Source organism: Dromaius novaehollandiae, chromosome 2, assembly GCF_036370855.1.
Source record: "Dromaius novaehollandiae isolate bDroNov1 chromosome 2, bDroNov1.hap1, whole genome shotgun sequence".
Classification (NCBI taxonomy): domain Eukaryota; kingdom Metazoa; phylum Chordata; class Aves; order Casuariiformes; family Dromaiidae; genus Dromaius; species Dromaius novaehollandiae.
The window spans coordinates 115,578,178-115,604,876 of NC_088099.1; the positions used below are offsets into that span (position 1 = coordinate 115,578,178).

The following is a 26,699-nucleotide window of genomic DNA, read 5'->3' on the forward strand; positions in this document are numbered from 1 at the left end:
ACAACATACTGTGAAGTTGGATAACCTGCCTATGGATAACCGTGAGTTGAGTGTGGCTCAGAGTTACCTAGCAATGTACGTGGTGAATGCGAATCATTATCATCAGAACTATTATTGCTAGAAAAATATTAGCTGAAAAGTAAGCAACCGAGGGGAGTACATGCAAAATAAATATTTATTGCTGCCTGCTTCACCTGGAACTTCTTCTGAGTTTGTACGTTCCATAGCATCATACACTTCCTTCGAATTTTTACCTTTATTAAAATAGAGGCTAATGAACCCATATTATACACCTGCTCATGGTAACAGCAGCTGAATTTTATTAACCATATAAATACTGCTTAGGGACAAGGCTACTTCTAAAAACTTGCTGCATTCCTTAGCTTTTGCAATGACCTATTCATTAATGGGATTTGGGTTTTGAAGGGGAAAAAAATAAAGAGTAAGGCAGCACATATTTTCCCTACTTGAATTTCTGAGGTTGGTTCACACCTGTCAAGACTGCATGAACTCAATGGGTTCTGCTTGTGTAAAAGAATCTGAAGCCTTTCAGAACAGATTGGATGTTTAGTCAAAAACTACTGCATCCTTAGTTAGAAAAGTTCTTTTAGGGACATATCTTACACACTTTAGAAAGACCTGGCTATACAAGTTTGTAGCAAAGCAGAACAGAATATGACAGCACTGCAAGAACGTCAATCTTCAAAATGATTGTCTAGTATCGAAGGGCATTGTTCAAGTGCTGAGCATTTTCAGGATCCATTCCTTCTACTACAGAAATACTACTCAGGTGGTATACTTCACAAAGCACAAACACAGCAAAAGTGCATTTTCCAAATGCTCACCTGTTTTTCATAGGTGGTTTCTCTCTTTCTAAATGCAATACATGACTAAATCTTTTACAGTTCATTTTTCCTTTTTTTAAAACCATTCACAGTAAGTCACCAAATATTCCTTATTGGTATCTGGAAAAAAGATATATTATACTTCATCTTTGATAACATTTAGTTCTACCTCCATTAAATTAGTTTAAAACTGGATAAAAAGAACACTCCAACCCTATAAACATTGCTTCCTTCTGTGCACAATGTAATAATAATACAATAATAATAAAACAATTAATTTGTTTGGACCAAATTACCCCCAAAATAACCAAAAAGCTTCACAGTACAAATATCTAAATGCTTCCTGCTAATCAAGCATTACCAATATGGAACATTTAGTATGCTTAACAATGAATATATATTATAACCAGCAATTGTTACGTACACTCTTTATCTAAAGTTTAGAAAGCCCTTACGTGTGGATGAGAAACCTTTTTATGCTGAGTCAATTTAGGTACAATAAATGAGTACTATTCTAAATAATTTACAGTAAGTAGAGTAAATGTGGCATAATGTTTGTATTATGTTCACTGCAGACATCTGATCTCGTCATAGTGTCTCCAAATTCAAGCCCTCCAGTGCAGAGCTCTGGTCTCCTGTTTCATACCTGAGGGCACTCCTGGGTATAGTGTTATTGGGTGTGAGGCCTCGGCAAGCCCATCTGAGTTTGCGTCCTAGTAGGCTTCCCTTGATGTGTTACAATGAGAGTGCAATACAGCACTGTGGCAGAGGTTTTCCAAAAATATAAAGCATTGTTTAATCTCAATAACAAAAACAGGGGGAAGAGGAGCTTTAGCCCAACTTCACACTCTACAGGAACGCATCTTTTAGGAACACTTACACAGACCTAATTTGGGCTAACACAAATCCTGTCTATCCCCTCTATGCCTGAAATAATATAATTCCTTTTTCCCTATTTCACATTACTCTTTAGTCATCGCATCCCTTTAACCATCTCCGAATGCTCAGTTCCCTCACTGTTGGTCAAACGTCTATGCAGTTTAAGTGGAGGATGCAGAGAAGGGAGAGGGAGGAGGGAGGGAGGGAAGGGAAAAGGGAAAAAGTCTATGGAGTTTTGCATCACATTCAGAAATGAGAAATGTGGAGACACATCAGTATTGCTTCTTTGTACCAAATTTAGCCCAGGACTGAACTATCCTCTAGAGATCATAAGCAACAGAGTAACAATCACACGCACTCATAAAATTTGAAATTCACAGAGTGTCACCATCTGACTTCATCTGGATGACAAAGTCTGGTATAAAACCTTTGCTTAGCTTAGACGAATCCCCAGGATCAATGTTTCTCATCTGAGAACCCTGGGGCTCCACCAATTACTTCTGCATAACCCTCAGTAGGGAACTCAACAGGCCTCCAGCTAGTGGCCTTACATTCACTATACAGAGTGCCACAGGCAGTAACGGCACATCTGTGCAGACATTAATTTTTTTATGGAGGTCTGCAAACCAAAGAAGTTGGAACAAAAAATCACTCAACTAAATGCTTTACGCAAGCAGGTGAGTGAATCATTGCACCTTTCACTCTCTCTTCCCCATTACTTTAATCTTTCTAAAGCTGAGCATCTAATTTACCAACACAATGAAAGCAGAAATAAAGTGCTATAACCTTATCTCAAAGATTGATTTTGAAATTAAGGCAAAACCATAAGAGAAAGTACTGTATAAACACTGCACGGAGTCACAAGTCATTGCTCTGGGGAATACCAATTAAAAACAAAGCAGTAGTGAAATTATCTCTCTGCCAACAACTTTACACAAGATATGGTTGTTAAGGCTACCTGCACCCGAGGCAAGGCAGCTCCTTTTCATACCCATTAAAGATCAGGCCTGATTCTCCCTCCTTCATGCTGAGGCTAATTACACTGATGACTGTGAAGCTCCTTTAGATAAAGTGACGCCTCAAGACCTGGACTTTTTGCCTGCAGTCTAGTACAGCCAGTTCAGCATTAATCATGTAGAGTAATAAAAAGCTAGGAAAGGGCCACACAACATGAATTTTTCAGAGACCTAATGTTAAAAGGAAATCATTTACTGATAACAGTAATAAGCACAGTAAAATAAAAACATGAAAAATACACGAAGAGTAAGATCTACAACCTAGTCACTGACTCTTTATACAAGTTATTAAGGTGAAATTCACACGGTGTAATTAGTTTCTATACCATTAGTGCTATGTGTTTTGGAACTGCACTTAACTACAGGTATCATTAAAGTTAAGGAATTGTTTCTTTTATGAGCAGAGAAACATTTGCAGCTCGACAAACCACAGATTAGCCATCATGGGAAAAATACTAAACATCTGAATTTAATCATATGTTCTTTCAGTCTTAACAAATGAACTACAGAAAAGTTTAGTACCAATGCAGTAACATCAGTCCAAGTTGTGGAAAATATTCTTGTGGTTAAAATGAACTTGGATGAAACATTTTAGATGTTTTTGTAGTTGGAGTTACCATTTTCACATGCCAAGCTTTCCCCTGATTAAAGTAAGCTCACAGAGAAAGTTAATACGCTTTTTCCAACCACTCTCCTCTTCCTTCCCATTTTTATTTGCTGTTTGCATGAATGTAACATTTGTAACAGTGTTGATTTTCTGACACAAAATATTTTGACTTGCAGATTGTTAAAATGGTAGAACATATTTCTTCTTCCTTATTTTTTGTTCCTTTGCTATTAATGCTTTTCCAAGCAATAGCTACTTTCTCTGCAATTGTGACTTGACAGCAGATCTGTAGACAAGTCACCATTTGTGCTAGAATTCATGACATTTAAGATCTGCAAGTGCTGTTCTCACCTGATGGTGATCTAGTTACTTATTATAGCGCAATCTTGTTCTATAAAAAGTAGCAGAATTAATTTGCTAACTTTTTCCAGGAAAGGACATGGTATCACTTCTGTATTTCCAAAAAATATTTCAATCCATGATGTAAGAGAATTTCACTATATATCTGCATGGTAAGAGGATTTATGTAGGCTGAAAATCTCTTTTATCATCCCCTTTTAGAAATAATGTTTTCATGATTTCTTCTTAAAAGACTAGGCACCCAAAATAACTTTCTCTCAATATCTGCGCTCTCTCAAAATTTAACTTTCAAAAGCAACTCAGTAAGACTAAATGAAACTGGTTTGTGAAAATTAAAGGCCTTCAATCAAGTATCTTGGCTTGTTTCCTTCTAATGAAACAAATGGCTAAAATCTACTCTGGACGTTTGGTTATCTGCATGATAACTTTTAGCTCTGCATTTCTAGAGAAGCCACGGAACTGATGGAAAACTACAGGAAAGCAGACGCACTGCCTGGAGCCTGAATCCAGTCCTTCAGGAAGCCTCTACTCCTCCTGATTATTTTCTGCAAAAGTATTAGGTGAAACTAACACCAGGAACTATTTCCTAAAAGACTTCTCATTTCTAGGGACCCTTCTCACTCATTTAACACTCTTACATTACAAGATGCTGAGGCTGTGCCTTCTTCTGGCTACTGTCCAAATTGTGAAGCTCCTTTTTCCAAGTGTGCTCTGAATTGCAGAATGCTGGTGTCTGCCAAAGGACCTTCCTTGTACACAGGGTCATACAGCGTTTTGGTCAACTAGAATATTATTAATTGAATCTCAGCTACTCTTTTGCACGTGGGAACGGCTCCGTACTGAGGTTAGCACTGTTGGAGCAGGTGCATGTTTAACACAGGCCACTGCACAGTATCTCTGTGGGAAAAAAAGTTTAAGTCTGAATAATCCAAAACATAATGCAGCTCTAGAAATCTGTGTGGAAATACAGCTTTCATTTTTCTAAATCTAATTTCTGAAAGAGCAGCTCTGTCTCTTTTGGTGTTTATCTGAATCCCTGGAGGAGTCAGTGCCCTGCTACATATGAGATTGCTTTTGTCTAGATTTATTGCAAATCAATGTGTGCTGAGTTCACAATTCACTCTGGTTATATTCTAAATGACTTTGCTCTTGGATGATGGCTTGATGAAAGTGTCATCCAGCTAAAGAAAAAAATTCACCACCACAAGTTTCAAAAATGCTTTACAAATCTCTGGGATTATAGAGAAGCCAAATGGCATATATGCATCAAGTGGAGATGCTCCTTTAATGCTGAAACCATAGGTTAAAAAAATCCTCCCTAGTCTGAAAAAAAAATCAAAGAAACCGTCAAGAGTTTCTCGGATCAAATTCAACTCTGAAGTCACTCTTTATTTTACCAGGAAGATTAACTAGATGATGCAGGACACTCACATTTCTTTGATTCCTTTGACAGCATTCCCTTTGGGATTCCTCTGATCTGTGTCACAGGGCAATTCTGCTCGAAGCACCTGAGGAGTGCCTACCCTAACTGCAATTCCTACACAGGAAAGAAGAGAGCTTTGGAGACTTCAACAGACTTTGGTCAGCCAAGTACAATAGAGCATAACTGAAAAAGAGTCACGTGGCTGAAGCTTCACAGACATTTCTAGGTCCAAAAGTAAAACTAAGGAGAAATGTAGGTGCCCATTGCACAATCCATAAAATCCCAGCCCAAGAGTTAGGTATCCGAAGGCTGGGAAATTTTTGTGGTCACTGCTAGACCAAACCTCTGCTATCCTGTGAAAACTCAAGAACGCTTTGAAAACATAAAAAAAGTTTCATAGTTCTACAGAAGAAGCATTACAATTTACGTACAAATGTGATTCTAAGTGCTCGCTAAACAGGAATGGGTGAAAAAATTGTTGTCTGAATCAGAAGTTACATATGCATCAGGAGGGAGAGGAAAAAAATAAAGATGCTAGACAAAATATACAGTCACAAGAAGAAAAGAAGTAAAAAAGTAGGCAGAACAGAAGGATCTTCTAAGAATAATTTGGTAAACATTAGCAGCATATTTTAAAAAAATCAAGCATGTCAGACTTGTATCTACTAAACCTCGTATGTATTTTAGTAGAGAAGGGGGAGGTATGGCATGCCTATACTTTTCTCTGATTCTGTCAGTCTTTTTTCAGCCCCCTACAGACTGTTCAATTGCCTTCTGTTGTCTCTCTCATCTCGTTTGCAGGGTGCATGGCTAAAATCACAACTTTCTTCTTCCAACTGTTATCTATTTGAAAAGTAAGTCACAGTTTTCACATATCAAAACATCAGGAGAACATAAAGAAGTAATTCATCTTAGTATATGTAATGTAATTTCTAGTCTATTTTGGCTAGCAGTAGTATGTACCTCCAACTCATTTTCATGGTTTAGCTGTATTGGGTACAGAAACTCAATATTGAAAACATACTTCCTTGTTTAAAAAAAATGGGGAGGAACAGGTAAACTATTGGCAATAGTGTTATCTGGGTAACTGATTTAGCTACAGCAATTCATTACATATATTTTTAGGAATATAACTGAGCCTTTTTTGCTAAATCTGACCAAAAAGCCCATCCAACGAACCTTGCATATCCATTAAGAAGTATTAACGAAAAAAAGAAAAAAACCAAACAGACCAAATCTTTCTCACAAAGCAAAAAAACTATTTTTCCTCTCTTCTAGAACATACAACTTTGGCATTAATGCTACTATTGTCATCTCATTCTTTAGCAGCAAAGCTCCCTGGCATCTCTCTCAATATTTCAAATCAGTTGCATAAAATCCATAGCAACTAACTGTTCAGAATTTTGTCTCTTTTCTGGTAAGGAAATTTCCTTTTTTATATTAGATGTTTGTGCAACTTCTAATTCCACTAACATAATAACCAGTGTTGTCCTTGGAACACCTGCTGAGAGAGTGCAGAGTCAAGGTCTTACACTTTAACTCTGGCAATTGTCCATCTAAAAATGAATGGACACACTCAGGAAGGTTAAGGACACATTTATCTTCTATATTCAGAGTAAGAACACATTCTGTTCCATTTAAGAAAGCCAAAGCACTGTCTTGGGGTATAACACAGAATTTAACTGACAACAGCCTAAAAGTGAGGCTCTGAAAAACATGTTCTCGACCTGTTTTAATGTTAGTCCCTGGTCAATGAATATTAGGACCGATGTGTCAAGGGCTTGGGCTGGTCTTTACACAATTCACAGCAGTAGAAAATCCTATCTTTACACCAGAACATTTTATTTTTGTCACTGAAGTGACTTGTGGGTGCTTACAAATATGCAGGCAGCTAGTCTCCCTTGGAGCATTCTATCATCAGTGGCAAGAGAGAAGAGCTTATTTAAAGAATAAGAACTCTTAGTTTGGATCCTGCGCTGAATTTCCCTCTTGCAAAGCCTGTCCTTCCACTTTGCTGACACAAGAAATTACTGAAGATAATCACTGAGCAGCACAAGCATGGTTTCTAGTGGCACATGTGAAATCTGAAGGTAATTCTCAATTAGCTACCCATAATTCTGCCATATCTCAGAAAGTAAGTTTATGGGAGTAAAATTTGTTGTTTCTGTATGGACTAAGCTCTCTAAGGGACCACAGTATTTATTTAGATTATGCATAGCAATTCTGAAGAAAAGTCAGTGTAAAGCTTATTACAAAAGTATCAGCAAAACCTTTCCATTTAAGTTTGATTGCATAAGCGAAAATTAGTCTAGTCTTACTGGTTTATTTACTTTCTCCAAAATAAAATTACTTGAAATAACAGCATGATGCTAGTACAATTATACAGTGTAATCAGATTACTTATTAGTACCTTGAAAACAAACATTTCTACTTTGCTTCTCTAATTATTCCTGATAAGTGCCTTAGACTTGCCTCAGAATTTATTTTTCAGCAATACATTATTGGCAGTTAAAAAAATATCTAATGTTGTTTGAATTACTGCTTAATCAACTGTGCTTTTCAGGACTACGCCTACATAACCTATTGTGCAATATGGCTTATACAAGAAAAGCTGCCCAAAACTGGTGTCAGACATGATGACTACAACAGGAAAGTTAACGAGACGGAGGAAAGAGCTTTTCTCCAAGGATACAAGCAAAAGAAAACGCTAGAAATCAGCAAAAATGTGGGCCCAAGTTGGAATGAGTTAGCAAGCAGCAGCCAAAGCGAAACCTTAACGTTTGCCAGAGCAAAAGCTCAAGGGTCTCCTCATCCCCATCCAGAAGGATGGGGAGCAGACTCTCTCCTTGCTTCCCTTCTCCACAGGAGACTGACTGCATACTGCAATGTCCCCCCTTTCCCATACACCAAATGATGCTCATCTGCTCTTCTCCCTTTCTGTTTCTCTGTATGAAGAGTTAGGAGAAGGCTGTAAGGAAAGGCAGCTCTTTGAGGTCGTAAGCTCAGAGCAGGTACAGGCTGACTGACCTGTGACAGCTTCCACACCTGACTGCAGGCTGTCTCATCGAGAGCGGTCCGGGGTTGCAGCACATTGCAGCTACTGTTTTTTATTGGGAAAAGAGAGTCTGGCCATAACGATCAAGGCATAAATAAGCTTGTAAAGATTAGAGCCTGTAGTCTGAACTAAAAGAAAGGAATATACAAGCCAGCCTTAAAAACTTGCAGTAATGTAGAGGAAACAGCTCACTGCATAGCACCAGGATGAATGCAAAACAGTACTTTCATGATGGATTTTAAGATATTAACATTGACTGCTTTCATAAGCAGTGGTCTGTAAGTCAAAAGACTAACAGTAAAATGGCAAGACACAAAAGGTAAATTATCATTTTGAATTTTAGTAGACAGTTGTTGAAAATTATCACTACAAAGAAAAAACAAGTCGGTTGTTTTATGTACTCAGTGCAACACTATACATTAACTGCTTAGCAGAGATTATGTCACTGCAATACAGAATAAAATAAATTAGCTCTGGAAGATTCACACCAAACTATTCCATGATGTTAAAGGAGCAGAAACAGTTTCATTGCTGTTACAGATTAACAGGTAAGGCCAAAGACATTTTTACTTACCCAGAGTGCCAAGTTTTCTGGGTATGGGAGAGTCTTATTTTGAGAATAACGGCAGGTACATTTTTTGCTCATTTAATAAACAGATGGCATAGTAAGAGGGATTTGTGGATGATGAGTAGACCTGCGTAATAATTAACAAAGGTAACAGAAAAACACACAAAATACTCCTTTAAGCATGGAGCTTAAATGAGTACGTGGAACGAGGGAAAGGATCACCTGACATAGGCACGTGAGTGGATTCAGTGGCCCTGGAAGTCCCCCCTGTTGTTCCCACCTGCCACATAAACGAGAGCGATTCTGAGCTTTGCAGCTGGCTCTGAAAAACTGGTGATGCCACTTTTTCAACTGTGTAAAATAACAACCTTTGCTGGAGCTCCCTTTGAAAGACCATGTAGGAACGAACTGGGTAGCCTCATAATGTTTTCACTCTTTTTCATAAGATCCCATAAAATGGTTATTATTTACCTATGACAAGGCCTTTGATACAAAGAGATCCAGCAGATTGCCTTGCCAATTCATGAGGTATAACTTCTCCAGCAAGGAGTGTTGCGATTATGAGCTCAACACCATCAACACAGTAACAACGCCCAGCATTGCGGCTTCTTCCCACCAAACGTACTTTACGTTCAGCCCCCTTTAGGTGGCAGCATAAGGAGAATTTTGATAACAAACAGCAGAATCTCAAAATTCACAGAAGACTGAAACACTGATAGTTGATACAAAACAGTGAAGGGTTGACAGTGCTGTTTGCTGTTGCTGGGCTGTGTTCTTGTAACACTATGCCTTTTCCTCTTGAGATGCTGCTAAAACAAATGATACGCTTGGATTTTAAAGGCAGCACTTGAGACGCGTATGGTTTTCTTCACATCTAAAATTAGCCTCCTGCAAGGTTGTGACCTTCTGATGGAAACCTAATTATTATCTACAGCTTAATGGCCCTCAAGTAGGATCACTACAAATTACTCTTGAAACTTGTATGAAAGCTTCATGTAAAGCAGTATGTTTTTGCATCATCTTATGAGAGAGTCACCACTGAAATGAACCTTCACTTTCTCCCTTCTGTTGTATAACTATTTATTTCCAATTCAACATTCTCTATACTCTTCTAGGCCCAGTGGTTATAGAATTAACTATTCTCAAACTTGTATTATGGAATTTCATTTTTTTGCATGTTCTTGATGATTAGAAGTCTTAATCTGTGTGTCTTGCCTTACCATGTACTCTTCCCCACATACAAACCAGAATGACTTGATTCACTAAGTACACAACACCTGATAGCTAAAATCACAAAATACTGAGATGAAAACATCATGTTCTGTATTCACTGGTTTCTCATTGCTTATTCAATATTCAACTACTTCTTCAATCATTTAAAACATTCAGTTTCATTTTCTATAATTCTGTGATCTGTTATAGGAAATGTTGGTGAAGCATGACAATAATGAAGTTCCAGTATTGGACAGCAAAGGGCCCATCTCAGTCAATAACTGGAAAGTTTGAAAACCAAAAGATATTATCACTTGCTGTATTAGAAACTACTCTGTTCAAGACAAGACAGAAAATACACCAGAACCTTGATAAGATACCATTACAGAGACCCCACTTCTCCATGAATAGTCTTAGATTTTGACTGAGACAAAGTTAATGTTCAGAAAGAAAAAAAGACTGAGAAGTCCTATTTGCATTATATTATGTTGAAATACTGCAACACATGATTCAACCAGCAGAATTTTTCATCTACTTTTACAAAAAAATAAATAAATAACGAAAGAATTTGTAGTTTCTTTAAAACAACTAACAATGCAATGCTATTTGGCAGTGAAAGGTTCTTTGACAAAAGAAATGCTTTCATTGATTATCCTGAATTATAAATTATAGCTCTCTAATTCTTCCTCTTATATAAATGAATACTCTTCACAATCTAGCTTTACATGTCAGAAAAAAGATGAAACTTTTATAATGGAAATTTAATTATAGTACAATTTTTGCCAGTTGTCATTCCAAAGTCATCTATAATTATGCTCAGGTCATTAAAAGTTATTTTTTGCCATTTACTTGGCCAAACATGCCAGTTATACACTGGGTCACCCTCTTAAATTCAACACCACACAACAGTAACTAAGTAAATTATTGAATAGTTTTTGGCTTTTTTTATAGTTAATTGCAAACAAAACATCTGCAGAAACAGTCAAAACAAAGAGCAACTGACAGGTAGTTTGATTTCTGTTTCCAAAGTATATGAAATTTTATAAATTAAATGATGCTTCTGGGTGCCAAGAGTAAATACTTATTACAGCCTTTTTGCTTTACGTGCATTTTCCCATACATATAATGCTAAAAGATAACAGTCCACTGTAAATACCATTCTCTACAGCCAAACTTCTGGACCAAAGCACTTACAGAAAACTTTTGCTCAATTATGAATCATGAATTAATGGATGAAAGTGAACTTTCCCCTTCCAAAAAGAAAACCCTGGTTTTTTCTTTACAAGGAACTGGATCAAGCTAAACAGAGTAAATAAGCACAAACCAAATGCACAGATAGGTTTTAATATCTTTATAATAGTAAAAATGATGCCTAAAGGATGGTAGATATTGAAAGGCAGCTAAATGCAGACATCACAATTATAAATTTGCAAACACAATTGTTAAAAGTATTTTGTATGAGACTTCTTATACTTCTCATTTTAGAAAAGATCATCCCATGGATCAAAGAATATGACTACTGGAATGCAGGAGTCCTGAATCGTAACTTTATTGACAGTCTTATTTTAACCTTCTTTTTATTCTTTTAATACAGTACTTCATATTCATGTTATACACTGAATTTCCCAATTTTATTTCTTATTTCCTTTCAGATACGCAAGCACTTGTTTGCTCAAAATCTTAGCAGTCAAGTGTTTTAATTGCTTTGGCCAAAATTCATCTAGCCATGTCAGTATGCAGTAATGGAAAAGAACATATAGCAACTTCCCTCTGTGAAGTTTATGTTGCCTGTAGAAGAGCCTGGAAAAAACCTCTTTTCCAAAGGGTTGCTCTTCCCTGCCTATCCGAAGTACTCAGCAATACTCAAATGCATTTCTAAACAAAACTACTCTTTTCAAGCTACCTGAAAACAGTTATAGAAATGGAAGCCTAGCATTCTTTGAACTGTCTCAATTTCATTTTTCTGTAATTTTACACAGAAATGTTTTAGAGAACTGGTACTAAATGCAGTTGTGTCTCGACATTGCTGCTGCTGCTGCAGAGCTGCTGCTGCCAAGGTGTGTCGAGCAATGCCGCGCTGGCGCCCCCGGGAGCCGTCCGCGAGGTGAACAACCTCGCGCACCTGCACGGGGGAAAAAGGGCGCGAAGAGAGCAGAGGGTCACCTCTAGAGGAACAGCACGTCTGGCACGAACTGCACGTACACATTTACCACCTGCGCATGAGCAGGAGACCCCCAGATGCCCCCAGCCTGTTTCTGGAAGGTTCCAAGAGGACGGACTGTGCATGAAGCACCTCCCAGAGGTGGACCAAGAACCTATAAAAAACTGCAGACTGGGGGGGGGGGGGGCGGGGGGTTTGTTTGTGATGACTTAAGATCTCGAGCGGAGTCAGCGGAACATCGTCGGACTCGGAGTGGCGGTAGCTAGTTTCTTTTCTGCTTTTCCAACTTTATGTTTTCCCCTCACCCTTGCTCCCCTCTCCCTTTCGCCTTTCCCCCACCTTTTCTCCCCACTCCGTTGAAAATAAAGGTAAAAGGCTGCATGACATTTGACCGGTTTTAGGGTCTTAATCTCATCCTTGGGATCGTAATGAAACCTTCCCGATACTGGATCGGGACAAATGTGATACCCATTTGCTGGCCAGAAGAGTTCCTTAGACTCTAGGACAGAATTATGCATTTAGAACACTTTATTCATGAGTGTTTTAGGCCAGCAGCCAGATGAGAAAGTTTTTCCTCCAGTGTCAGGGTATTTCTTCATCAGGACCTCCCCCGATTTCAGATCTCAGACTAGATCTCTAGTCTATAGTCTAGACTATAAAGTTGTAATTGTACTTTGTGACAAAAAGCAAAAAAGCCAGAACCCCTAGCACGAGATGTTCCTAACAAAAACTTTCTGTAAGACATACTGAATTCTGTGTACAACCATGCTGCCTTTGTAAAACAGGCATCTTGGCAAAGCCAAAATGCCTCTCAATCACTGAAAAAAACAGAAGCACCTGAGACTGTCACTGTTTTTCTTTGAAGCAGGGTAGAATTAACTCACCAGTCTGCAAATTTTTGGATTTACTTTTTTGTAATCAGTTTTTCTAAAGAGAAAATTAAAAGCTTCCTAACTTAAATTGCTCAGTGCTTCTATATAATTCCTGGATATTTCATGCTTCACAGATGCTCCAGCAGAATTGTGCAGTACATGTTTTGACAACTGACCAAAGCTGCAAGACAAAATAGTGCATGGTCTGAAAATGTCAAATAGAAAGGATGAGCACTACAATAATAAAAGAGCAGGACGCCTGTCCATTCATCCATCTGCACCTTTTACTATCCTTTAAAATCACTGGTGAATTTCAACCAAATAGCTTGTTTCAAATTTAACCAAATTTCATATAGGCCTGCCAGAGTTTATTTCCAATAGATGAGAGAGACCCAGACTCGTGCAGTCATCCAGGAGGCTCAGGGAAGGAAGCAGAAGTCAAGCATTAAATGTTATATTTGACAGCAGATTCCTGGTCAATCAGCTGCTGCCTCCTACCTTGCAGGTATGCTGTAAGGACACGGAGACCAGGGAAAATAGGATTGGCATCCTAAAGTGGGGAGATTCAGAGGGCAAATCCTTTGGAAATTAGACTTCCATTGCTGAGGGGATAACTTACTTTCCTGGCTGCTAATACAGATGGCTCAGAAGAAGACTATACTTTTTTTTTTTTATGAAACTTGTTCTTGATGATAAATGAAGCAAAGAGAGGCAAAGGCTCCATAGTAAAACTCGATGAAGTTTAGTAAGTAAATATCCTAAGACATTCAATGAGGCCTGGCTATTTCAACTACTTTCTAAATAAGCCCTGTGTTTACTTCTCTATGCAGTCACTTGACTACTAAGTAGCATTTAAAGGAAAGTCCCTTTTTCCTTTATTACAATGCCCCAAAACATTGGGCATAGCATGAGGCCATCATCTTTTGCAACCACTGTTGGATGAAATACCTTATTTCATTGGGTGTTGATTTAGGTCCACAAAAAGCAATCTTAACGTTATGTAATATGCCACTGGGATTCCTTTAAAGGTTATGATAAACCTGCTTCCCATACTTCCAAAAACTCCAGATTAATGGAGATTTTCTTCTTTAGCAGAGCATACATGAGCTGGGGGAGTTAATGTAGCTCTTCTAAAGGTTCCGATCATGCTGGGGCTTCTGGCAGTTCTCAGTCAGCTGGACCAAAAAGGCACATGTGCCTGAGCTGTCAACGCTGCCACTCTGCAAAGGTGGCAGGTCATGGCTTTCCTTCAGCATCTGAGAAGGACTACATCATTCATCCCTGATGGGCTGGAGAATAAACCCACATAACATCTCTTCTAATACAGCCTATCAAACAACAGGTCTGATGTACACATATAGTATACAGTAGTAGTATGCTGGAAGCAGTCTAGCACTGCTATAAGACAAATGCTTTTGTAATTCTATAGGTCTCAAAGCCTAAATCCTCTTTGGTTATAGGGGAGATGCTTCCATTCATATATGCATTACATATATGTGTACATACACATTCATATGGACCCTCAGGCCTACATATTTTATTATTATTTTGGGGTATAAGTTGAAGAAGTAAATACACTTAGGCTACTTCAAATGTATAAAATCTTAGTCACAATTTGTTTTGGTTCTGCATGAGACCTCCTCCACTAAGAGGAAAAGCCATCCTTTCCTTTCTCATTTGCTAATACTTCTGCCAAAAATTCAGCATTATTAATAAAGAAGTGAAGTTTTTGCCTGTAGCTGGAATGCAGTTTGGCATCTCTTCCTAGTCTAGGATGTGAAAAAGTGATGTGAAAGTTTCCATCAAAAGAGGGGGGGAAAGTGCCCTGCGGACAGCTGTTAAGTAAAAGTTCAAGGCACCCGCAGAAATCCGCAGGGAAGCCATCTAGCCCAGAAGCGCTCCCTATTCTGTGTTTCTAATCACTTTTGAGTACCAATCCATGTATTTAAATCTGCAGTAATTTGTAGTAATTACACATTTTAAAAGAGGGGCCCAAAGCACGATTCATGTTCAATTTGTTCAGAACAGAATAACATTAAGGAACGCCCTATCAATATATTTGGACAAGTATACCTAATTTACCACTTCTATTAAAGGTGCTCACATACAGGCCTTTCTTTAAGCCAGTACACTGCCAACTTGCTGTTTCTTTCATTTAGTACCCAGAAATCCTTCCGGAATCAAAGCTGAATTCATTTATTGAGAGTGTTTTTCTGAGCTTATCCCTATAATTAGTAAGAGATTGCAACAAATCTGGAGATGGAGCTGGGTCATAGGCAAAATCGTATTATCTACTTTTTTTCTCAATGGTCATTATGTTTCTTCACATTCCCTCTACTTGGCAGATGAGAAATTAATAATTTTGCCCCTCAGGTTTGCTATAAGATGGTGAAGGTTCATTTGTCTCAAAGAGCAGGTTAATTTCTTCCTCCACGAATGTTTTGAAATGGGAATCTAATAAAGTGAAGAACCAAGTCTCATTTTATACAACTGCTTTTCACATGATGGAAGACAGTCCTACCTGACACTTCTTTTTACAAACATTCAGTTTCCATTCCTATTAAAGCAGATATAATTGTCACGAAAGAAATCTAAATGCTTTTCCACATTGTAATGAATAGCTGCTTGAAATAAACTGATCTAAATATCAGGTTTCAAACTCCCTGTCCTTATCATCATCAAAATTTGTCTACATTCCATATATACTCACACACATCCTACTAAAATATAGCCCCCCTTCAGCTGGTGGGGAGGGAAAACGTTCTGTTCCTCCAATAAGAACTTTGGATGTTGTAACAGAACCAAAAATTTTTGGAGACTGGTGAAGATAGAGAATTGCAGGGATTAGTAACTTCTACATGATACCAGCTGGTTTAGTGCCTGATGCTACAAAATGTGCTTGTGTGCAGTCTGAAGGTTCACTGAACAGAGAACCTGACCTGGGAACTCCCCAGTGAAGGAAAGACACACTTAGCATGAAAGAGCAGATAACCCAATAGTTTTTTATTTTCCAGAAGGAAATGAAATCATCGTTATCATTGGGAACCACCTATGTAAAGAAGCATACAATAGGATGCTGTAGAACAGGAGCCTCTGACTATGATACGCAGTCTTTCCATCAGGCTGAACCTCAGTGCCCATACAATCTTGGGGAAGGACAGAAGTAAGAGGCAGATGTCATGATACATCCCAGCTTGTGAAAACGGTCCAGGAGAACTTAATTGCATTTAATTGAATTGAATTGGTGATGGGGTGGAAGAGATAACCATGGTTGCAGCTTCTTTCCTCCGAGTTTACTGCAGCTTTTTGTTGCTTTCATGTACTTAAGAGACTCTCACAGGGGAATTCTAGTCAAACAGAAAGAGAACTGAATTGAAGAAGGTTTTTCTTTTTTTTCTTTTTTTTTAGAATTTGGAGTTTTTTCCTCTTGTTTTGACCCAAGGTCTCCAGTGGCTGCCAAGGAAGAACTCACATAGTAGTCACAGCTGGACAGTATCTATGTTTTTGGTAGCGTCCTTTCCAAAAAGATGCACGTCTTTGGATGCCTAATCCAATGTAAGTGATAACCAGCAAAGTGACATGGACATACATCCCACCAGACAATATTTTCTTGGAATTCTGTTAAAATTTAAGCTTATCTTTTGCACATCCAAAAGCTGTTATTTATCTGCTCCACTGCACAAAATTCAGTACTGCATTTTACTCTTCTAAGACAGTGGACCTTATACGGGAAGGGTTTGTAGATCAGAAAGGCATGTGGAGAATGGATGATACAGTAGCTATACTTTATTCCAAATTTCTATTAAAACTGTAAATTGCTTCCACAATAAAAGAGTACATGAAATGGGAGTTCAGTGTAAGTAGTTCAATGTGGAGTTCCTGCAGTCAATTTCCTGCTAGTGTTTATTATAGTTTCAGTTTTGAAAGGGTGACTTCAGAAATACCATTGAACTTTTCCATGGAAAGTAAAATGGCACAATACCTCCAACCTCCTCCTCAAGCTTCTGGCATTTGTGACCCAAGGTCAAGCTCTGAGACAACACAGCTGCATAACCTTGGTTCAAACTTCTGAGAAAATTGCTAAGTTGTGAGAAAGAGCTGTAAAAAAGGATCTAGAGCACAGCTCAAGTTGATATTCTCTCACAATCACAAAACTAAGTGCTGTTAAGACTTTATTATATGCCAGGAAAAAGGAAAACCTTTCACAGGCAATCCCCCAAGGTATAGCAATAAGAAGGAAGAATTTAATTCCCAGTGACACAAAGATCCTTCTTCTTTTCTTGAGACAAAAAGGCCATAAGATTCAAAGAAGCCTCCAAGGACTGGGAAAGCCCATTCTCTGGCCCATTTCAGGCTAGGGAAGCTGTTCTTCAGGAAAGAACTCACCTTCCCTAACAGTGATATCGGATGGAGAAGGGTATAGAGATAAACAGCAAGTTTCTGCTTACTGAGATTCAAGACAGAAGAGAACGTGAACACTGACAGATCAATTACAGGATTAACAACAAAAGAAGATGGGAAGAGGACACAGGGCAGGAAAACAGGGCAAGCCAAATGCAAAGACAAAAGATTATTCTGAATCTTACACACCAGGAGCCACAGACTGCCCGTCTTGTAGATCCTGGCCAGCGCTTCATGGCAGGTGACATGGAGTACTAGCTGGCATACTTGTGTGGGCAAGGGCATGCTGCCCTTGCATGCAGGGCTCCAGGTGGTTGCTGCCCAGCAGCGTCTGCCTAAAGACACCGTTGTCTGTTCCAACCCAATGCAGTTAGTTAAAGTGCGCAAGTACTGTATAAATTGTAGGGACTATCTGAAACAGGAGGATGGGGACAATGAGAGAGTTTTAGGCTTTGGCCTTAGATCAGGCTACAGCTTTTGACAGGGTGAATGTGTGTTGTCTATGTGATTACTGTATTCCCCTGCAGTTTATGAACTGGCTACAGACTTTACATGCTCATGAGTTACGCACCTCTGTTAACAATGAAAAGGAGAAAACACACAAGTTAGGTAACGTTCCCAAGTAAAAAGGTTTGTCCCTCTTGTTCATGTCTGTACTCCGATCATTTTCAGGATCTGCTAACAGGAGATGAGATCTTAATTGAACAGATGAGAGGGCAGAGACTGCTCACTCCATCAGTGAACATTTTGGCACATGTAGATGGTTTCACAGTGCCAGTGGGAAGCACAGAAAGCAGGCAAGTAATTTTGACATCTTAAAAAATTAGCCAGGTGTAGCTAAAATAGCGAGCAAAAAGAATAATCTTTGGGAGTGCAGATTTCAGAGAGTTCCTCTGCTGTTCTTCTAGATTGTAGTAAGCTTTCTAGGAGTAACGGAGAGTTTACAACCAACCTGCTGCAGTGATTCAAGAGCTAAGCTGAACTGGGAGCAACAGCTTTCTTCCTGACAAGCTGAGGTGATGGGGTGGAAGAGATAGCAAAAAGAACAATGTTAATTAAAACACTCCTGTTACTTCCTTGTATATATTTGGCATTTTGTGAATTCTCTGCCTGGAAAATCATTGGTTAAATTGACACAGATTATTTTTGCAAACACTCCAGGGCAACAATCATATCTTAGCAAAGAGAAGCAGAGTTTATTTCACTTAAAAAAAGATGATTTGGGGGACAGTTTGTTAGAAACGTCTTTCAGTATTGGACATTCCAGTCCAATACCTCAGTTTTTAGTAAAGCATCGGAACAAAGAGGCCACAGAGAAAAATTTGCAGGAACTTATTTAGTGCTTCTGGATTGTCCAGAAGGCTGTTTTCACTGGGGCACTGTCTTACCCTCAAGGTAGAGGGATATGGACTGGATCAGGTTTTTACAGTGCATGTCAAAGATGAAATATTTTGCAAAGCACAGATAAAAAATGCTATCCACAGACATGTTGATAAAAGTAAGAGGAAGTTACAGAACACAAAGGACTTTATTGATCCTTTAACATTCCTATTAGGTTTTACCACTGATGGTTCAACTGTTCTGGGGTTAGATTTAGAGAAGATTTGGTTTGGGACTTTCTCAGACACCCGATGAATCACAATCTACTTCAGTAAGGGAAAACAAATTTTTGATAACTATTTACCTTGAGATCCTCAGACTTATTATATCCCTCACGGCAGAATCACTGTTGATTCTGTGCTTAGATACAGGGTGATTTATTTGGTTCAAATATTTGTGCAGCTATTTAGCTGCTAGCAGCAGCTGGGTAAGGGAGAGAGAGTATGGGAGCAAGAGGGAGGGAGCAAGTGCGAGCGTGGTCTCTGTAACAGTGGTTGGCACTGTGAGTCTGACACCGAGCTAACATTCAGATTTCTCAGATAACGGTGTCCGAACTGTGAAGGACTCTGATATACTGCCGTTAAATAACTGTAATTGTGGGCCATTATTTTGAAATTCTCATTTAACAAACAGGAGAGAGAACGTACATCAGAGTAATCTGACACATACAGTATTATGGAAATGTTTTGATGTACAACTAGTCCCCCAATTTTTCCTTAAATAGCAGTACTCTTCTGGGCTCATATCACCATATAAGCCCCTTGCAGGGTGAGGCAGATGTTAACCCGGCAAGCGGTTATTCAAATCCCAGTCACTGAGGAGGCCCTGGTTCCAGGCCTTGGGACTAGGAAAACTTTTTTCTCATTCAGATGCAGTTCACACTGGTCAAAACCTGCTAACCCCCTCTCTTCTTCAAACCTGAACTCCACATTCTAGGTTAAATCTAATCCGGATCTGAATGTTACTCCTCAGCCTGGCTTGTATACTACATTTCATCAGAAGGAAGCAAAGCACTTCAGAAAGTATGTAACAACTGCTCCACTGAGGGTAATGCAGCCAAGTCTGGAGAGATTTTTTTTCTTCATTTCTTTTGCATTCTAATTATAGATGGTTTTATTTACTAAAGTTACAGATCGCACTTGTCTATTACAAGTCTCGGAAATCTCATTTTTCTAAAATGAAAACATATTTCAAATGCTTTGGAGAACTATTAAGATTATCTAGCATACTGCTTCAAGTCTCAAAGTGGTTCACTAGGCCCCAAGGGAACAGGCGAACAGCATACAATTATCACAGTAATTAAAAAGGTGCAATGACTCTTCTCTTAAAGACTCCTGTTTTATTAATTCTACGGTATGCTTTGGAGACTGGCATTTTTTTACTCCTACCCAGCTTAATTGTATTGTCATTAGTTTATCAGCATCTCTTTTTAACCCCTCAGGCCAGTTATTAGCATGTCACTTGCTAGCAGTTAACCAATAACCAGTACACCTTCAAAGCAGTATCTTCTGCTATAAAAAAGTCAATTTGTAGAGACAAATTTAATGTTGTCATTCAATTTAAATTTTTCATTCAGCCATTACTTTCTGCATTTAATTTAAGAGGGTTACTGTTTAGCTTAATGAAAACACAAATAATGCAGATATATTACAAGAGTTTACTAGGTAATAAAATACTTCCAGTGCACAGTGTTTTATGAGACTGAATGCATGTTTTAATACTCAACAGTATCTACCACTGGAATGCCTAGAAAGCCTATGATGGTCTTAAATAAAATTAAATTTCTGAATTTCTCTCTCTAACCCCTTAGCTCAGACAAGCTGTCTTACACAGCATCTATTGTTACATTATCTAATCATATGAGCGGGGAATCAAAATATGTGAAAAATTGGTTTAATTTTAATGTATCTGGAGTACTTCTTTATTAAATATATACAGCACCTTGTCTAGACAGACAATTTTATGTTATTATGAAAGGCATAGCGACCTAGAAACCCTCTTGAAAGGAACTCTAATTAATTTTATGTCCTAATTTGACTAAGCTGAAGTTATTTTAGTGTAATAAAGAAAATCTTATAAATACTAAATACTTAGCTACTGTGTAGTGCCTTTTAGTATTTTCATTAAATGTTACTTTTTTCCTCTCCTTACTGGAAAGAAAAAACATGAAAAGAATACAAAACTATCAGTACTTATGTAAGCTTGCATCTTCAAAATATAATGCTAGAATTCTGCCTGTAAATACATTTCATTATATATTTGGCATCACTCCAATCATTTCAATCAAACCGCCATTTAGCCACTGGCTAGATGGCTTTTTGAGAAGTTACTTACTTCCATATGCAATGGAAATACATAATTATTTCCACTGAGATAGGTAATTATTTTTGGTTAAACTGTTAAAAAGACTAATAATATTGAGCAGTTCTTTAAAATATTAGGATCAATAAGTTAACACCAGTTGTTTAACTTCACTTCCTATAGGTACATGTCTACCTGTCTTCCACCAGCTTCACAGCAGCAGAAAGAGGATTCAGAATATTGGGGAAAAACAGTAATGACCAAAACATCCATACTACCTCATTTAATGAAAAGACATGCTGTCAGTCACTCAAGAAAGCTGTCCTCACCTTATCTGCTAATTGAGACATAGCAGCAAATACTTTCGCTCTTACAGAGAATCTTTCCACCTTACCTACAGATTTTATATGCCTGACATTGAAAACAGGAAAAAAAAAGAAAAACCCAAAACAAACAAAATTCCCATCAAGCTTGAAGCTCTAAACTCTAGCTGGGAAAAAAAACCAACAAAAAGGAAGGAAAAATCAATCTGCCCCCTAAACCTACACTAACAAGAGGAGGTGTAACGAAATGGAGAGGTTTCAGTGGAATGCTGCGTACCTGAAAGTAAAAATTGTTTATCTACACAGCACTCTACACCAATCACTTTCACGCATGAAGAGGTATGATTTGATCTACAATCTACTGTGGCACTGAAGGCTGGTGTCAAGGTCATCGCAGTTGGCAAATACTAATAACTTAGAAGCATTTGGTCTTAATTTCTGCAGCCTGCTGGTTTAAGGTAGATAGTAACAACTGTTAGCAAAATAACCTATTTTCAACTCTGGAAAGACGTTAACAACTTTCTGATCGCTTTCTAGTACTCACCAGCACATTTTGTTCTTGTTTTAAGAGCAGGGCCAGGAGATCCTGTCCCTCCTTCACCTGGTCTTGTAAGTAAGACGCTGATTTCATATTCTGTATCAGGATCCAGGTGCCCGATCTTATAGCTCGTTGAGTCCACCGGCTGGATGTCATACCAGCTTCCACTTGAAGTTCGATACTCGACTTCCCTCTGAACAATGGGTCCATCCCCGTTGATTGAATTGGCGTTCAACTGTATCCACAAATAAGTTGCGCCAACTGAAGACAGCTGAGGTGGAGCAATGGGAACAGGTGGCTCTAAAGCAAAGTTAGTTACAAAAAGTAATAATGATTAATGATACTGATATTTTTTTCTGCTTCTAAAATACTAAAATAGACAATGAGTGTCATGCAATATTAGAATGGAAGACTACACAAAAGATACGGACATAAAGAAATTACCACTACAAATTAATTTACTGATTTCCGATAAACTCCAGTACACAAACTCTACTGCTTATGCATGTAGACGGTTTAACCTGAAGCTTTTGTTTTATACCATATAACTTCAAACTGTGTGCAGCTATAATTGTTAAATGGAATTTTTTAACTTACAATTTAAAAGAAAGCTGATCTCAAGTTTTCTTACTAAAATACAGTTCCTACTGGATGTAAATACAAGTCTTACTCAAAACTAAAATTTTTAAAATTGATAAAATTCATATTTCTGTGTATTCATAGGCATAGAGCAATGATTTCTGCATAAAAAAAGGTTTTTTTCACTATTTCTCAAAGACTGTACTACTCAGCCTACTGCGTAGACTACTAGACTACTGCGTAAGCAGAATAAATATAGTATTTTCTCAAGTCCTGGTTAAACAGAAAGAGCTTCTAAATAAGAGCTGGGAGAATTCTTGAGTCTTCACTGTGAGTCCGACTCTACTGCATGTTATGGCTTATTTTCATTAACTACCAAATGAAAGCAGTACTCTCACAAATCTAGTGTATGTGCAATCTCACAATAGTTTGCACTCTGAAGATGTTAAAAGTGAGCAAAATTTTAAAACCACTTATTATTTTGAGACAGACAATTCATCTTTTAAATTACACTACAAAAGTAATTTGCAGACCATCTTTTTGTTAAAGGTAAATAAAACATTCTTCTTTTTTTTTTCTACTGATTATCCATGAAATTAGTCTGCTGATGTTTCATGCATCACATCAGCCTACAATTTGCCTACTCATTGGTTAAATATATTCAAGTAGAAGGAAATTGTGCCACTGTAATAAAGCAGTATTTGATCCAATATTCTTTATGTCCCTATTAGCAAACACTGCCACCTTCTTAATGCTACACAGAATATTTGATGAAAGTAGAACATTTGTCTTCCCTCAGCTGTGGATTCAGATTTATCCTATTCTTCCGCTAACTATTTCCCAAAGCATTGAGACACAGATAGTCAAACAGAAAGTTGAACTGATATATTTCTTAGTTTTCTCAAAGACTTAAAAGAAGGTAAGCGAATGACACATAGGGGAGAAAGGAACTACTGGGAATAACTATTAAATATTTCCTGAGAAACAGCAGAGATGTTATTTTAATGAACGCATAATTATCCTACACATGCTGCCTTTCTGTCTTTTGTAGAAGAAAAAAAAGGGTACTTAACTCACAAAGCATTAAGCGTACTGAAGACCATAGCTGAAGATCAGGTATGCCTCAGACCGGTGCTGGGTTTCTAGCTATCACTGTACACTTTTGCATAAGCTTAAATCTGTGCTATCTGTTAGTAACTGCTGAAATATGACATCACAAAATAGCAGATAGAGGCACTGGCATTATACATGTTCATCTTAATAAAACTAATTGATTACATCAACGAAGAACATGATACAGGTGGCAACAATCCAAAAAGTCTCCAAAGATGTCTGCTAACTATTACTGTTTGGAATTGACATAACACCAGCTTAAATACAGTGGCAGGGTCTAGTAACTATAGAAAAGAGCAGCACTGTGTACATTTTCAAATCACTAGGGATAACACTGTTATATGTCAGCAACGATATATGGCCAACTGAAGTCATCTTTTGGTAAGACTGCAGTTTTATCGAAATTATAGTTCCTGAAGTATACACACTATGGCTTTATACGGCAATAGCACGTCTTGAAACAGTTCTGACTTGACTCAAAATGATTTAGCCTCAATTTAAATCATTAGGCTGGTTTGTGAACCAAGACATGAAATGGAGGTTTTATAGAGCATCCTGAGGCATTTACTTAGCCATGCTGAAAGAACAGTTAATTACTTTCAAGTTTCAAATGTTAGTAAAGGCTGTTGAAGTGCCATTCAAAATGCAAACTCAGGACTTAGGTCACAGAGGTTAGTGGTTACACCAATTCATTCCAAGTATATTACAAGTACTTCAAATGGACAGTGTTTTATTGTCTTTTTATCCTTTCAGGCATATTTTTCATTCCTCTGTGACCAAAGTGCAAAAGGTTAATTCAAGCTGCGTGACTTCAGCAAAGCCTGCACGTATTGCGGTTTAATACTAGAAGCGTACTTTAATACTAAAAGTAGTCTTCTCACTAGAGACTGAAGTTACATAAAATGAACCTATTGTTATAAATACGATGCTCATTTTTATCTGACTGGTAAAAAAAAAAAAAAAAAAAAAAAAAAAAAAGAAGAGAGTCCCGAAGTTAAATATACACTACAGTACAAACAGTAACTGAAGCATCCTATGGTACTGAACCACAATGAGCAAATCATTTATTTTTTTGAATATTCTCAAAATACTGAACTGCCATATGAACTGATTTCATGACTACGGGATGAAAATTGTTCTTCCACCTTATTCACTTATTCATATTTAGTCAGAATTAATCTTGATATTTAGGACACTGAGAAGTTGGAATCAGGTAATCAGGTAAGTGCCAGACTGCAGCACCATCTTCCTCCACTAAAAGCAGTTTTACTGGCAGCCAATGGAGTAGTCTTCAAAAAATACCACACAAATTACTTTCTCACTAATACTTTTATGAAAATGGCATAATAGATCTGTGACTCCATCGTGCACATTCAAGGAAGGACATATTTTAACCAAATGCAGAAACAAGTTTGTACTAGTGGCTGTTCAGTATGATGCTTGAAAGATTAAAGAGGGGATCTTTCTTGCTGACCTCTTTTGAAACAGAAGTAAACAAAGCTATTAGGTACTTTAAAACCCTGTAAAGTTTGGATTTTAAAATAGAATATTAACGTAACTCAAAAAAGAAGGTGAGCTTATGCATAAATTCATATTTAACGCTTTACAGATTTGCACAGGGGGCCTCTCCTGGAATTCTACGACAAATGGCAATGGGGACAGTCACTTACGGAAAACAAATCCTGGCCACCTTACGAAACCAGAAGGCAAAGTCCAAAGGTGGCAGACAGCAGAAAGCTTTAGACTGATGCTGGAAGGTCAACCAATGTAAATGGATCAGTTACAGTAAATATGAGAAAAAGACAAAGCCTTCATAATAAGGAGTAACCCTTTTCTTATACAGAGGACAAAATAAACTTAGCCATATATGTATATGCAACTATTTATTCTTATGCACTTTTATATTAATTGCAAACACACCTGAATCAGCAACACCTTGTTTTACATTGCTTTGTACTTTAAACTATATGGAATTTCCAAACATTTTCTGCAAGATCCTAGCACCTTTATGTTTTACAGTTAAATTTTAAAATTTTAATAGTGGGAAGGCATCACGCAGACATGCCAACTGAGATAATATAAATCTCTGAGATTTAACTGAATTATAAACCAGAAAAAAATAGACATTTCTTGTCCACTTGTAACTCAGAACAGCTTGCTTGAAAAATAAAAGAAATCCACTTTAAGGGTAGCAATAATATTTTTTGATTTTTGGGGGGGGGTGATAACTAGGAGAATAGGGGCCATGTCAAGTTTAGGGGGAAGAGGGAAGTAGTATTTCTCCTGCAAGCTATTTTTTTTTAATTAAACAGCTACTGTTAGAAAGAGAATGCCAGGATAAGCCTAAGTGATATATCATGAAGAGGTGAAGTAGTAAAAAATAAAGTATCAATCATAAGATCTCTAATGCTATGTCTTCATTAATAACTTCTAATGTAATTATTATAGAATTAAATCAGTAAAATTTTATAGTCTTGAATTCAATTAAACAATTTTATTTTAAGAATATTTTTTCTTCCATCTTCCATTTCATGTTGTGCTCATCTTTTAAGCATGCAAATGATTCAGTCCCTTTGGAAACAATGCATATCAGTGCCATTTTGCAGCATTTAATTCTGGATAAAGGGCAAAAAATACCCCCTTAACAAAAGAAAGGCAACGAATTTGAAATACTACAATTATTCACAGAATATCTTTTCAAAAAAAAAGTTATTAAATATCTTTTGTCAAAGCAAAAAATGAATATCAAAATTAAACAACACCCATAAGCAATATTACCTGTATCGAATGTGAGCAAACTTTAAATGTGACTGAAATACAAGATTACAATATTCCTTTATTGGGATTGTTTAGGATGAAAAGCTGACCTGATATAATATTCTAATGTTCTTAAATGATAACTGAAAGTAATTTTAAGTAAATTTAAGTAATTCTATGTAATTTTAATTTTATATTTTTAAGTAAATATAATCTATACATACTCTGAAAAACTACAGAAAAAAAAAGTGCCATTGTACCATACGCTAATAAATCTCTGCAGGTACAATGTCAGTAGCTGGCTATTAG

At 37.5% G+C, this 26,699-nt stretch overlaps 1 protein-coding gene across 16 annotated transcripts in view; it reads right to left on the reverse strand.

The window, feature by feature from the left end:
- Positions 1 to 26,699, reverse strand: part of PTPRM (protein tyrosine phosphatase receptor type M) — a 482,698-nt gene that overhangs the window by 255,955 nt on the left and 200,044 nt on the right. For all 16 annotated transcript variants that reach the window (XM_064507225.1, XM_064507224.1, XM_064507229.1 and 13 more), the window contains exon 7: positions 21,948 to 22,241. In XM_064507225.1, the coding sequence (XP_064363295.1) occupies positions 21,948 to 22,241 (294 nt within the window). The remainder of the gene's footprint in view (positions 1 to 21,947; positions 22,242 to 26,699) is intronic.